This window comes from Buteo buteo, chromosome 2, assembly GCF_964188355.1.
Source record: "Buteo buteo chromosome 2, bButBut1.hap1.1, whole genome shotgun sequence".
NCBI lineage: Eukaryota > Metazoa > Chordata > Aves > Accipitriformes > Accipitridae > Buteo > Buteo buteo.
In genome coordinates this window covers 36,996,150-37,011,104 of record NC_134172.1, presented here as the reverse complement: position 1 = coordinate 37,011,104, position 14,955 = coordinate 36,996,150, and the positions used below count along the sequence as shown (strand labels likewise).

Sequence of the window (14,955 nt, the reverse complement as noted above, 5' to 3'; positions counted from 1 at the left end):
CTTGTTTCAAGAACTGTTCTTTTCATTCTGCTTCTCTTTAGTGGGAAAAACCAGGTATGTTCTTACCCCAATGTCTGTAAGACACTGAAAAGAAAACCCTTCGCGTGCTGAAACTAGGAAGCACCAACAGCAAGGTGAAAAATGAAATGGCTTTAAGAAGAAACATGAGGCCTTAGTCTTGGTACCCAATGGGGCTGAACTATCAGCCCTGTACGAAATGGGGTGAGTTTTTTCCTTCTGTCCTCCCTTACGGTGTGCATCTCCAGAGCAGAAGGTGCAGACAGCCCCTGGCAGCTCCTGCTGCAGAGACCCTGGGAAGATGTAGGAGCCCTGACTCGCCTTTTAGTAGCAATGCAGCCTCATAGCTCCTCAGAACACTCTGGAACCACTGGCTGCTTTGCTGTTTGTGGTCTTCTCCTCAATGCATCTGCTACTTTTGTGGGCCATGGCCTGCTTCAGAGATCTCTAAACAAAATTCTCTATTTTATCTTTGTGGGTACTTAAAAATGCATTTACTTTGTTCTGAAGAAACCCCTTTCAGATGGCCCTGGAACAGGAATTCCAGTTCTGAAAGGGAGATTGAGCTGGCAATTAATAGGTAATGAGCATGGGCGTTAAGGAGTTGCAAAATAACTGGGAAATAACAAAGGAGGCACAAAAACCAAAAGGGAGACAAATTTCTTCTAAATCATAATAAAGCTATTGCTACAAATGTTGTAGTAGATGAAAACATGCGTCTGGTGTTATTCAATGAAATATTAATGTTAGCTTCTGAACATTTTGCGAGGTTTGACTATGGCTGTGCTCCAGTTCTGTGTCAGTGTAATACAAACACCATCCGGCCAGCGGCCTTGTGGGGAGCTGCAGTCGCATACTGCGGATTCTTTGGAAAATTCTGCCCAAATCATTTGCTCCTGCAGTTGGATAGTGAGTGGTTTTGAGGGCTCTTGTGCATACACATCCATTCAGAGGATGCAAGAGGAATTGTGTGTACCAGAATAAACCTGGGGAGATGATCAAAGAAAACTGTTCCTTACAGTCAGCTTTTCTCTCCACAGGCAGCTTCAGTCACAGGCTCTTCCCTATAGATCATTTAACTCCTCTTGTTTTGCCAATTTTGTCCTAAACTTTCTATGTATTCTTTTGATGTGCTTTCCTTAGTTCTTCCCTTCACTGTAACTTTAAGGTTGTCTATAAATAACAATCAGTATGAACTGCACTAATTTTAGAATCACATATTTTATTGATCTGAAAATGTAACAGTAGAACAATTACAAGTGGAAGCACAATTTATTAAATCAATGCATATTATGCAATAATTTACAATCAGTTGTACCTTGCTGCCCATAGTACTAGGCACTGTACAGCTATACTTTAAATAGTGCCATGTGCTGTACAGTTATATTTTAAAGAACCCTGCCAGAGTGCTTACAGTCTGAAATGTGTATGCATGCAGAGACACAATGATGAAAGGCCTCATTTTTTGGAGGCGCAGTGACAGGTATCCTCTGTTTGCAATGTTTTATTGAAAAAAAAATCCTAATATTTGCTATTTTAATACAGTTCATCATTTGACTTTGTAGGCCCTGTTCCAGCTGGCCAAGAACCAAAGATGTAAAAAGAGAAGAAAAATTAAGAAGCGTAGGGAATAAGCTTCATTTCAGATTTTATTACTGATATATTATTTAGACTTCTGTAGTTTAATGTGGAATAATATGCTTTTAAAATAACTGTTTATGTAGGACCTACATAAATGTTTGGGGCTCCTACACAGTAGTTTGATAGCCATTCCTTTTGGCTAATTTATGAGGAAGTCCTACTACTTAAATAGCTTGAACAATATAGCAGCCAGATGGTTTTTGATAAAACATTAATGAGACCAGATGGTTCATAATAAACTATTATGGGAAAAGACTTTTGAGACATGCAAGAAACATTATCTATTCCTAAGTCTTCTTTTATCATTATTGTAAGAGAAATAAAGTTCTGTAGCTGCCATCTAACTACAATTTAAAGTTAGAAGCACTTAGTTCATGCAGCTTCATGCAAGTTGTCCTCCCTGTTATTCTTAGAGATACCACTAAATGACTCCTTAGGTAACCACAATCTATTAGACATGATCCTAGCCTACCCCTTCTGCAATTTTCTTACAATCATGGGAAAATCAAATAATCACAAGGTTTTCATAGGTAGAAGGTTACAGCTACCCTAAAACACTGTCACTGCAGGGGTAAGGGAGCTTTTACAGTGACAAAGGGGAGCCGTGTGCCACAACACGTGTACTACAGAAAGGTAGATATAGTTCTGTTTCCCCCCATAACAACATCAATACTCGAGGCACCAAGATCTGACTGAGTTATACTGAACACATCTGCCACCTCCTGCATCTCAGTGTGGCACTCTCCAGTTGTCCTTCCAAGGGACTAAAAGATCCAGAAGTGAACTCTTTTTTCCTCCTGTTGGTCCCTAAAGGTAGTGGAGACGAACCTGACAATAAAAGATAGCCTCAAAATAGTGGCCAAACTCATCTCACAGGCAAAATCTTCAGGTGGTTAAAGATGTCACCTTCCCATTGCCACCATTAAGAGCCGAATGGACAGAAGCTCACATAAACAGGTAGGAAAATGGAGCAGAATGGCTTTCTGGCTGCTTTGAACACACACAGTCCCTCCTGGCTTACTGCACCCTCCCACTGGTTTCCCCTAAGCAGGGCAGAGTAACATGCTGTTTGCTAAGCCTGTTGCTAGCTGCTGGCAGTGTGGCAGGGTTGATGACAGCCGTACCAGGGGAAGAGCAAAAAAGCTGTTGTTTGCAACAGGAAGTTTTGGAGGACTGAATGGTATAGGCGAAAACTACAGAGCATCCCACCAAAACAGGAGATGAATCTTAATATGAAATATAAATGAGGCTGGTTTGTTGATTTGAAAGAAAGGAAGAGAAAAAAAAAATGCTGCTTAGATCTTTTATTCTTGAAAAACGAAATGGGGGGAAAAAGAAGTTCATTCTTTTGCTGGTTATTTGGCTTATGTTGCTGGACACCTTTAAAAAGATTTGCTACCCTAAGTACCCTTCTTTTCTAAATAGAAGCCCAAAATAGTTTCACACTTTCTTCCCATTTCCTCCACAGAACTGAAGCCAGCAGACCCTTCTCCAGCCAGTGTGAGGGTTTAAAAAAAGCCTAGCACGCAGCAACAGAGAGCTTTGGACAACCTTCTGACACGTTGATGCACAGGCTGAATTTCAGCAAGCACTTTCTAGCCAGCTGGATGCAGTCTGAAACAACTCATTGATGGCTACAGGACATTATATACCATTAGTACTGTTAATTAGTGCTGTTAATACTGCCCCCGTGAAAGCACTTAGAAAAGTTTTTAAGATAGAGACAAAAAAAAAAAATAGCCATTTAAGAAATTCCCCTTTGCAGCCAATTTTGGACTTACATCCTAATGTCAATGGTTCAAAAAATAAGGCCAGATTATGCCATCAAACAAATAAACAAACAAAAAAACACCACCACGCCCCCGCCCAAACGCCCAAAACCAACCTAATGCCAAAAGCTTATACGATACAAAGACCTTTTCCGTACCTGGTAGGAATAACCATTCTGCAATGCTGACATCTTGTGGTGGCATGCTCAATTATTTCTTATCTTAATATGCCTGAGGAATTTCACACAGAGGTGTTCAAAGAGCATACAACGATTGTGTTGGGATTCTTTTTTCCTTTCAGACTACTATCTTTTGTGTGATTGCTCACTTATTATGTCCATTACTCGTTTTTTTCAGTTGTGGCTGTGAAGTTCTTGTGTGGATTGTCCCACTTATTTACTTAAATGAGGTAGCTAAATCTTGTCCCATACCAAAAGCAGTTTGCCCCAGAGGCAGAAGTTTCCGGTTTTCTCCCCCTGCTCTTTCTGCAAGAGGATCTTCTCATGCAGAAGTGCTGCCTTTCATGCCTCAGCGCAGGAGATGGACTGTGTGGCAGACAGATCCCAAGGCAGACCACACTCACAATGTGTATTTCTCTGATACAATGTTCTCCCTGCTGGCATCCCAGTTGGTCATGAAGTAACCATGTGCTGTGTTTTGACCTTGCAGTACACCTGAAGAGCATTTCCATGAATACTGAAGGCTCAAGGTGAGAATTCAATCCTAAATGTCTCCTGTTTGCAGCCAGTTTTGATAACAGTCTTTGAAGCCTCTAAGTTAATTGCTGCATAGCCCCAAAACTGTTTGCTAACACCCAGACCTACGTTTCTGCCTCTTCTAATTAATGAGAAGCATCTGAAAACTATCCTACGTTGACTTGTACCTTTCAAGTGGATAGATTTCTGCTCAAAGTTTTTTCGTGAAAAGATGGTAATTCCTGGTGTGGGCACCCTTTATTTGCTGTGCATGCAACTGCTGGTAACATCCTTAAAATGGCTAGCAGGTTTCACTGGGGTTTTTTGTGTCCTTCCTCCCCAGTGAATATTTCCATGGTAATGTGGTTCAGTGCAACTTCCTGGCTTGGTTTCTCAAAATATGCTTTAGCAGACACTTGCATTTGAAATGAATCACACATTGCCACTCCCTGGAAAAACACATGATAGCTGATGAAACGTGTGCTATTACTGGCCACTGTGGGAGATTATTACTGGAGCTAGCAATTCTGCAGCTTGATGCTGATCCCAAAAAGAGATCTCCTGAGGCTGTATGGGTGCTTTTTCTCAAGGTGAGGCTCTAAGAATGGAGCTTTATATATTTTTTTTAATTAGTCCATAAAAAGTAAATTATCACAAATGCAGATACTTAGTTCCATTCAGGCTATTTGTTCAAATTTCTGTAAGCAGGTGCAACCCCAGAAGGGAAATCTATTTATCATTGATTCACTAAGTATGTCACCTGAGGGAATCAGAAAGGCGTGATGGATTAAAATCTGCTGAAATTAATTGGAAGTTTTGGATAATGTATGTAGTTAAACAGAAGGGAAGAAATGGATGCTACTTTAGCTATATGCATTACCTGTTACCTCTCAGCCAAGACTGTTCATTTAAGTACATGCAACTTCCAACTTCCCTTTGTTCTGAAGTCTGGGTGTTACTCCATTAAGACCTGGTGATGTGACACTTGTAACTATACCCCACAGCCTCAAATGCTCTCTCTTCAAACCACAAGGGAAGTGCCTGGCCTGTGGCATGGTTCACTTGAAAAAGATTTCTTTGATGTTTATTACCTTGAAAAGCTACTCCTTGGGTTTCTGCAGACTCATCTGATGTTTCCCACTGGATCAGTCCTGAGGCATCATAACCAACCAAGTTGTTTTATTCTGGCGTTGCATTGTTTTCAGAGGGCTGAGATAAAGTGTCAGGGCTCCGCTTTTCACGCTGTGGTTCATGAACCTGCCCCGTGTGCTCCATTGACCACATTTCTCATTTTCCACAGTGCTGCTGTTCAAGGTCCCTGGACTGGGGACCTCGGCTTGTCAGCTCCCATTTGGACCGCTGTGACTTCGCAAGGCCAACAGTGCCAACCCTAAAGCTGCAAACCCACAGCCAAAAACGTGGCAGGGCTGTTGCTTCCAGCAGGTTTTTTCACGCAGGGCACCGCCCCTCTGCATTTCTGACCGTGGGTGATGCGAGCCAGATTTGGGAGGATGACACAAAAATTTCCTTTTTAATTAATTGTGTCACAAGATATCACCGTCAGGCAATTACCAGCAGGGAAAAGAAGCCGCCTGTGTTATTTGAGGGGAAGTAACCATGCGAAACCAGCTGTCCCACCCCGGGGCTGATCTGAGGGGAACAGTCGAGCCCTCCCTCTCAGGGTAGCCCCGCACGGAGACCTCCCGCCGCCCGCCGCCTGCCTGCAACCACCTCACGGCGGGATTTTCAACCCCCGGGGCGGATGAGCCAGGCCCGGTGCAGGCAGGCGGGAGGGATGGCGAGGGAGGCAGAAACCGCCCCGGGGTTTCGGAGGAGAACCACGGCAGCGCCTCGGCCTCAGCCAGGCGCAGCCCGGCCCGCCTGGCATGTGCTGGGGCGGCGGCCCTGCGCCGCAACATGGCGGCGGCGCCTCCACCAGCGCCCCGAGGCGCGGCCACCGCGCCCTCCCCGCTCGGCCTGAGCACCCGGGCGGGGCTTGCGCTCCTCCCGCCTCGCCCCTCGCCGCGCCGTAGCGCCGGCAAGAAACCCCCTCTGCTGTGGGGGCTTCGCCCCCGGCCACTCGCGGAGCTTCGCCCTCGGCACCTCGCCTCAGGGCGCGGCGCGGCTCGGCCCGGCTCGGCTCGGCACGCCCCGCGGGCGGAGCTCGCCCCATCCCCGGGGCCCGGCGGCGAGGATCGCCGGGAGAGCCGTGAGTACGGGAGCGGGCCTGGGGAGGCGGTGGGGGACGGCCGCGTCCGCCTCCCCAGCGCCTGCTGAGTGGCCCCCGCCGCCGCCGCTCCTCCGTTCCCGGCGGCCGGCTGAGCCCCCCCCACCGCGTCCCGGCGGCTGGCGGGGGCAGGCGCAGCGGGGCCTCGGCGCGCCGTGTGCCCCCCGCCGCCCCACCCGACCCTGCCTCTCGCTCAGGAGGAGCCGCTGCGGCCGCCTCGCTGGCTGCCGGCGCTCCGCTTTCCTTCCCTGCCCGTCTGCGCCCTCCGCCTTCGCGGGGCGGAGGAGGGGAACGCGGCCGAATGGCTGCGGGTCTCGTGTGGTGGTTTTGAGAGGGGGTGTAAGCGGGGGCCTCAGGAGCGTTTGAGGGGGATCCCCGCGCTCGGACGCCTGCCAGTGCCGCCTCAGCGCGGGTCGCGGTGAGGTGGCCGGTGGCTCGCTCACCAGGGAGAAGGGCAGCTTGGTCCCGTTCCCGAAACGTGCAGCTCCCGCCGCAGGCCCTCGCACCTCCACCTCGTGGGGCGGCAGCCGCCGGCCCCGGGTCAGGGTGCCGTGTCCCTGTTGGGTGCCTTGAGCCGCTGTGGTTTTGTGTGGCGTCAAGTCTTCGGAGGCATGCGCTGTGAAGTCCCCGAAGCACAAAAGAGGGCTACGTCCAGGGCTAAAATACACTGGATGTGTTTTTGGGGACTGCATGTGTTCAAGGACTGAAATTCCTTGTGTGGACATCCCTGCTAGGCTTTGCGTGTTAGCTTTTTTGGGTGTTTTTTAATTTAGAGTATCTAGAAAGGAGGTGAAAATAACGATAAGGTTTTGTAATAAAACACACGTTCTGCTTGTCATCACTTCCACGCTTTAGTTGCCTTTCGGCATAAACTCCGTCTTCATTAGGATTCAAAGGCCGTTACTGCTGCTGCACAGCAGAGTTAATGCCTAGCAGCTCTTCTGACACCGTGGCTCCCGCGTGGTTGTCTGTGGCCTTCGGGGGTTGTATTTCCTTGCCGCTTGGATTGGCAAGGGATGTGCTGACATTTGGCGATCCAGTCGGCACCCTCATCCCAAATTCCCTGTGTAATGTGCCCGGTGTGCTAGGTAATCTTATGTTAAGTGGAAAAAAAAAAAAAAAAAAGCTTTTTTTGGATCTTTTGTAAAGGTCAGTGTATGTGTACACAGAATGTAAGAAATACTGGGCAACTGTTGAGAACTTGCTTTTGTGCCGACAAAGGTAAACACTGATTATTCATAAAATGTTTCTTAGGAGCTAATGTCTCACTGTATTGAGTTAGGGAGTTGTGATAAAGGAAAGAAGCAGGGTAAGATTTGTTCGTTTAAGTAAACAATGAAGTTGCTGTAAATATCTTCACTTCATCTCATCCTTTTCGTTGAATAATCGTCCTGTAGCCCAGGTTCAGCTAATTTTAAATTTCTTGGTAGGCAAGGAAGGTACTCCTTCCTTTTCTGCTTTCATACCTAGCTATCAATCTGCAAGACTGAATTTACTCTGGCAGGCTCTTCCTACCAGCTTTGATACCTTCCCTTTTAATTCTACCAAACCAAGCACAACTCTAACAAAATTTCCAGAGGAAGAAACTCCAAAGGCAGAGTTCTCTCAATGCTGTGTCCGTAACCACTCCATGTCCACTCAGTCAGGATGCCATCAATCCTGGTAGCTGTATTAACTCCCTGATGTTGGCTAAGGGCATATTCAATTGCTCTATGTCTTTGTTTTGTGAACTAGTGAAACAAGATATTTGGGTGCATTTTAGAATTTGTGTTAAAGGCACTATATCCAAAGAGACATAAACAGGAATTTGGATAGAATATTCTTCCTTTGCAGGTACAGCTGCACCAGCAAATGTGCTCCCTGCAAAGACGTTCATAGCACAGCAAAGTGTACGAGATGCTGAAGTTTTCATTCTGAGTCTGAAGACAGTCCTGTCTCCTGCCTGGTGAGTCTCAGCAGCCCTCATAAGCACTCTGTGGTCTTTTCTGGATGTCCTTTTTTTGCTAGTCAAAAGTGTGGTGACGGGGAGTGAAGACAAACCACCATGAATCAGGAGTTTTATAGAACGGTGTTAATGGTTCTCATGAGATTTAGTGAGTGTGTAATAATGCCAAATCATAGGAACTGGTTTTTGCAATTTGTCTTGTGATAAACTTCTCAGAAATTGGTGGGCCTTTTTCTTTTCGGAGACTATGCCTATGTGAGTTGGTTATGTAGGAATGGGATCAGATTGAGTGAACAGTCATGTAAAGCACAGAAATGTTTGAAGAGGGTTATGCTGGGGAAAAGCAGCTAATGCAGGCAATGAGAATTTACTTGACGGTCCCTTCCATTACAAATCAGTCATCTGGTTGGTTGTGAAATACAGTGTCGTGCAAAAGAAGTCCCAGTGAAAAAGAAAACTAGTTTTTTGGGCTGTTGGGGGGTTGTTTGTTGTTTTGATTTTTAATTTTTTTTTTCTGCTGCAGTGGAGCCACATTGCTGATTCTGTTAAAGTGTTCTCACTGAGATTAAAACCAGGGAAATTAAGGAGGAGAAATTTAAGAATGCAAAAAATCAATCTCAGTTCAGAGTTTAGGAAAAGGTCAGAGAACAAGAAAGTCAGTGGAAGTACTCCCAGTGCATATAGCTGGGGCTGTGCTGCAGGTTTCTTGCAGCCACAATTACAACTAAAGTCCCCAGAGACTCTTCAGTAAAATGTTATGCGACTTTGACGTTGTTCAAATCTTTTCCATGCCGGCATTGCTGGGAAACACTTGCTTACATAGAGAACTAAGAGTAGGCCATAGGAGTTCCATGAGGAGGTAGATATCTCAACATGAATTGGTTAAATACTGCGTGAAATATTTTCTGAAATGGAATTTGGGAAAAGCTAATGGAAAATTCCCATCTGCTAAAAGGCTTTTTTTTTTCCTCCTCTGTCCCTCATCTGATGCTAAAACATGGAGCCTGTGGTCCAACCACTAATACCTTTATTCAGTTTTCCATTTTCTCTCAATAATCCTGAGTACCCACTGCAATATCAGTTTTTGCTTGAAGTCTGTTCCAACTTATTCTGGCCTGTATTTGTAAATGAGAAATCTAACATCTCTGCAGAGCAAGACAGGTAGTTAATCATGAACGTGTGGATACCCGGCTAAGACATCTTGTGATTTTAGTTGAACTTCCCAGTCAGTGTCAGCTGGGGAATTCAAAGGAATGCTGCCGACTTTAAAAACCTGATTTAATTCTGGAAATGTCCTTAGATCAAGTAACACAGAGTTGAAAACCTTAAAAATATTAGATTTTTTTAAAAAGATCAAAAATTAATTTATTAGAATTGTGTTTAACACTTGTGAATGGTCATTTTTACCATTTCTCCTGTGAGTTTAGCCAGTTTCCCTTATTGAGAAAGTTCCTTGTAAATAACAGCAAAATGCATTGCTTGAGATAAAGAAAAACCTTACACAATAAGAGATGCCAATATTTTTTAATTTAAGACATTTAAAAGCTAGAATAAAGTAATGTAAGTAGCTGTTTAGCACATACGAATAACAGTTGCAAATAACATATGTTCAATTTAGCTGTAGTTATGCTAATGGAAAACAGAAAATTGGAAAACATCGAAGGTAAAAAGGTTCAGAAAAAAAAAAAAATTAACTGGGCCTTTCCAGAGGTATAGTTCAGAAACAAAACTTAGTCACAAAGTTGCCAGCAGAAATACTTGTTGCTTTTTATAAAATAATTGTTATTATCCCCATATGTGTTTACTCACTATTAAAAAGATCAAGATAATTTGCGTGAATAATACCCAATTACCTTACATGGAATAAGATAATTTTATGTTAGGTGATAAAAGAAGCATTCTGTAGGGAGGCAGAAATCCTCTGCTTTTGTACCAGTGCTTTCCTCATCCCAGCCAGTCTCTGCTGGGTGCTCATTGGTAGATGCTTTTTCTTAGAATTTCAGGTAAGCTGTGTAAGTTTTTTTCCTCCCTAACAAATTAATTACCTGTGATTGTTCCTTGAAGGAACCTCTCAGTTGTAGATTGGAATATTTATTTTCTCACACATTTATTTTCTTTCTTCGTTATCTACATGATCATAAATTTCATGCATTGTTATTGTAATGTTTCAGCCTTGCATATCATGTTTGCAGCACGTCATTCTTTGCTTATTCACTGTTGCTTATTTAAAATTTTAACTAAAATTATTTCATCTGTTACTGTGAAAACTTTTTTGCTTTGGGATAAGTGGTTTGAACTGTTATGATTCCCAGCTCAGAGTGGAGAAGATGGGGTGAAAACACTAGCTGTTCCTGCATTAATACCAATACTATGAAGAACTTCTTCAAGTGACAATGTAAATATTTATACTTTCCACCTGCAGTTGTTGAAAAACAGATGTATTCGTTCAGGCTTTAATTGATTCCCCAAGATGTTTGCAAAAGCAACAAAGAATTTTGTGAGAGAAACTGACGGTGGAGGTGACTTGATCCCTGTCTCCCAGTTGAATGCCTCAGACAAGCTGCAGCTTCTGAGCTTAGTTACGAAGAGGAAGAAATTCTGGTGCTGGCAGAAGCCCAAGTATCATTTCTTGACAGTCACCCTGAGTGATGTGCTTACTGAAGACAAACCAATAAAACCAGGTAAAGCCATACTTGGGCAGCACTATTATTGCAGACAAAAAGAATGCAAAGCCTAATCTTTTTTCTTGTTATTCTCAATTGTGTTACTAGAGAGCTCCTTTCAGAGGAATGCTCTGAAGTATCCTCCATGCATGGAAATAAGATGAGTGGATCTTTCCTCACTTGACTATTCATTTAACTATAACCAGTAATAATAAATGTTTGTTTAAAAAAAAAAAAAGTTTTGCCTAGATAGACAACTGAAATTGAGTGCTGAAGGTTGTCAAGACATACAGTCCTACTGTTTAATAACAGTGCTGTCTGCAGCCACAGGAGCTCCCCTAGAATTTTTTAGGGGGGATTCCAGTATGTGATAGTAGCGTGAAACTATACGGGTCAAAAAGCACTGGATAAACAGTGTCGTTGGTGACAGTAGCCCAGGGAATGCTTGCACTGGCAAGGCCAAGCAAGTTTTACCACTGCTTCCTTTCTTCTTGTGCAGACTGTTAAAAATGGTTGACCCTCATACTTCTTTCATCGTCCAGCTGCAGCAGTCCTAACCAGGTTTTAGGATTAACAATCTGGAATCCCATATTTCTGGGCACGTCACAATTCCATACAGGAAAATAGATGTCCCTAAGTTCAGATGTTAATTGTAGCTGGCTTGGAAGATTAGCTGATTCTGAGTCAGTTCTTTGGTTTATAGATGTATAAGATTCAGAGTTGTTTTAAGCCAATTAGATGCTTCCATTGGTTTTCAGTGAGCTCTGGAACAGCCCTATAATGAGATATGTCAAGATAATGGCAAAATATTCACCCTATTGTACAAGCGGGTCTGCTTTGTAGTTTTTCTTTGTAGCTGAAATAAGTTTCAATCATTCTTTATAAATCTTCCATAGCATCTGAGCTCAGCGTTTCAATCACCTTATGTTTTCCTAAAATGGCAAAATATAAAAGATAGCAGAGTGAAGCTGATGAAAATTTGGAGAAAGCAGAAGTAACAGTTGCAGAGCTGTAAATTTCATTATTTACCTGCTCAGTACTGTTCCTTGCCTTCACTAACCTGTCATATTTTCCTTAAGTTTCTGTTTTTCCAATCACTTCAGGACCATTTCAGCACTTCTCTTCACAGGTAGAAATTACTTTTATTGCTTTCCTAGTAATTGTGGAGTCTGACTTCGCAAAATATATGGGGAAGTTTGAAGATTTTGTTCAAGGAAGTATTGAAACTTCATTTGGGAAGATCAGCCTGGGAGCTGGAGGGAAGGGCTGTGTGGAAAACCAGTCCTCATTTGGAAACCTGAGGAAGCAGGAGATTGACTTGCAGCAGCTTATGAAAGACGTCAAGGACAGGTATGCTTTTAATGTAGGTATTGTAATGGCCAGGAGAGGTTACTGAGCTGGAAAGACTTGGGCCAGCTGTGATCACTGAACAATTGATTCTGTAGTGTTGCCATAGTTTTAGAATTATTTTTATTGTAAGCTCTCATTTTCAGGTGATAAATCATATCTACAAAAATAAAAAATTCCAGATTTTGAAAGCTTGATGGACAAACCTTTCCCTTTCATTTTAAAAACATCTCTCTGCAATTTCATCTTGCGTATTTGCATGAATTACCACGTGGAACAAGAGCCAAATCCTCCCTTCTTTGGGGGACTGTACTGAGGTAACGATCTGGAAAAACAATGCTTTGGTTTCTCTATGTTACTGGGGCAAATACTATGGAAACTGAATTCAGAACTACTAATGTTCTTGTAAGCAGGCTTTATAATTTTTTCATGTGTGCGAGCAACTGTGGTAGAAAATTGGATTATTTGGAGGAATAGCAAAGGTGAGCAAGCATGGTCAATGCATATTCTACTAGTTGAACAAAATATAGTTTATAGATCTATTGCTTGCTGTTATACACTGTAATAGCTGAGGGGAACTATAATCTTAATTTTACAAGATGTGGAACACTTCGTGTCCTACTCTGAAATCGGATTTATTTAATCTTGCAATAAGACATTCCCAGACCAAAGCCTACTTGGCAACGAGTTGATAAGTTAGGGGTCTACTCTGTGTTGCAGGTCCTGACTTGTGGTAGATGAGGGTGGTTGGTTTGTGACAGCATTGTACCCTAGATCTGTAGCAGGTGGTGTAATGCATTTTAATAGCCTTTGCTGATGCCCTGAAGATAAAGATGATAGGGTTTTGTGCAAAAGTTGCCAGTAGCAGTGTAAATTTGCTTTAGATACACTGATGTTCTAGAAATAATCAATTACCCATTTTTACAGGAACAAATGGCTGCTGTTCTTTTTATTGTGAGCATTCACAAGTCAACAAACTTATTCTAATAAGGCACCTTGCTATCTTTGTTTTAAATGCCTCAGTAAAAGCAGAAAATACTGTGTTAAATGTGTGTACCAGTCCTGTAAAATAAGTACACATCTAATATCAGAAAATAGTGTCAGTCAAGATTTAAAATCTTGTTTCTAACACTAGATAGACTCCTACAGAAAAACAAACTAGAGTGACTTCTGTTTAGATCAGTAAGTTTTCACTTAGTTTTCTGCAGTAAGTTACCTGCTCTGTTCAAACAAATAATCCTCCCATAGCAAATCAGATTTACTTCAGCACGTCTTCGGGTTATAATCCTGAATGTAACTAAATACTTAAAAATATATTGTCTTCTTTTGAGTGTGGAAAATCAATAGCTCTACACTGATCTGAATATAACTGTAAATGAGGTTAATGTGTGTGCAGCTTTATACAAGGAGCTAGTTCTTAGTTCATAGAAAAGATGCTCATACCTTATTAAGGCTTATGATGCAAAGTGTGTAGTTGATATCCAGTCAGTCTTGCTTCTGCCAGGTCACTGAAAATGATAAGGATAGCAGAATTTTTATTTTGTTTCTTCAGCATAACGCTGAGGCTCACTGGAAATTGTGGCAGTGCCTTACAAATGAAATTCAAGTTGTTCATAAATATTCTATGATTTATGATTGATTGTGTCCAAGCTCCTAGCTTTTGTCTCGTTCATGGAGCATTGTGTGGAATTCAGGAATTCAGCGTTCAGGAGTGCTGGTGCCTACAAGTTAGTGATTTTTGGATGCAAAGCATTACGGTACTAAGAGGATGTTTACCTGTCAGTGCTTGTGAGATGGGAGTCAGCTTCTTGATTTTATCTAATGATGTACGTTGCTTGTGCTTGCTTGATCAATTATTGTTTCATTTATTATTTCTACATATATAGCCTAATTAAGTTGCATTTTAAAATGTTGTTCTTGTATTAGGCTGTTTAAGTCAAAGTTGCAGATAAATAGCAGAAAACTAAAAAAAAAAAGTCAAAGCTCATACGCCTTCTAAACTAAGTCATGTGAGTCCTCAAGGTTTAGCAGGCTGGAAGTGCTGAGTGGCAGCAAATCGGTTTTCTGTCACTACTTATGTGAACCTTCTGACGGAGAATCCTGCTGATCTTTTAGATTCCAGATGCCGCATTGGCATCCTTTTCTGAAAAGGGATGACAGCTGGAGGATGCGGGATGAGATCCTTTCTGATTTGCAGAAGCAGTGACATTGTAAACACAGAACACGCTTATTGATACAATAATACAATATAAAAATAAAGTTAAATGATACTTTTAGATATATAAACTCAGCATATTTTATTTTACATTATTCTTGCTTTTCTTATTACATTGTCCTTGCTAATTCAGAGTACTGTAACATACTGATTTCAGGTCAGAGTCCTGTGCCTTTAACTCAGTGAGATTGCTATGGATTTAAGAGTATATTCCATCTTCTATTTTAAGACTTTCAATACTGTCTGCCATAAGATCCTCATAGAGAAGCTGATGAAATATGGGCTGGATGAGCAGGCAGTGAGGTGGATTGAAAACTGGCTGAATGGCTGGGCCCAGAGGGTTTTGAGCAGTGGTACAAAGTCTAGTTGAAGGCCAGTGACTAATGGTGTACCCCAGGGGCAATACTGGGTCCAGTCCTGTTTAACATCTTCATT

The 14,955-nt window shown here is 42.6% G+C and overlaps 1 protein-coding gene across 4 annotated transcripts in view; it reads left to right on the top strand.

Annotated features, from left to right (window-relative positions):
* Nucleotides 1-5,850: 5,850 nt before the first annotated feature.
* GSDME (gasdermin E) overlaps nt 5,851-14,955 on the top strand; it is a 30,866-nt gene continuing 21,761 nt past the window's right edge. Inside the window, exons 1-4 of one of the 4 annotated variants that reach the window (XM_075050921.1) lie at nt 5,851-6,332; nt 8,184-8,295; nt 10,838-10,976; nt 12,116-12,308. In XM_075050921.1, the coding sequence (XP_074907022.1) occupies nt 12,145-12,308 (164 nt within the window). In that variant the 5' untranslated portion in view covers nt 5,851-6,332; nt 8,184-8,295; nt 10,838-10,976; nt 12,116-12,144. Of the gene's footprint in view, nt 6,333-8,183; nt 8,296-8,324; nt 10,977-12,115; nt 12,309-14,955 lie in introns of those variants that run through there. The other 3 variants (XM_075050903.1, XM_075050895.1, XM_075050913.1) reach the window with 3 other exon arrangements.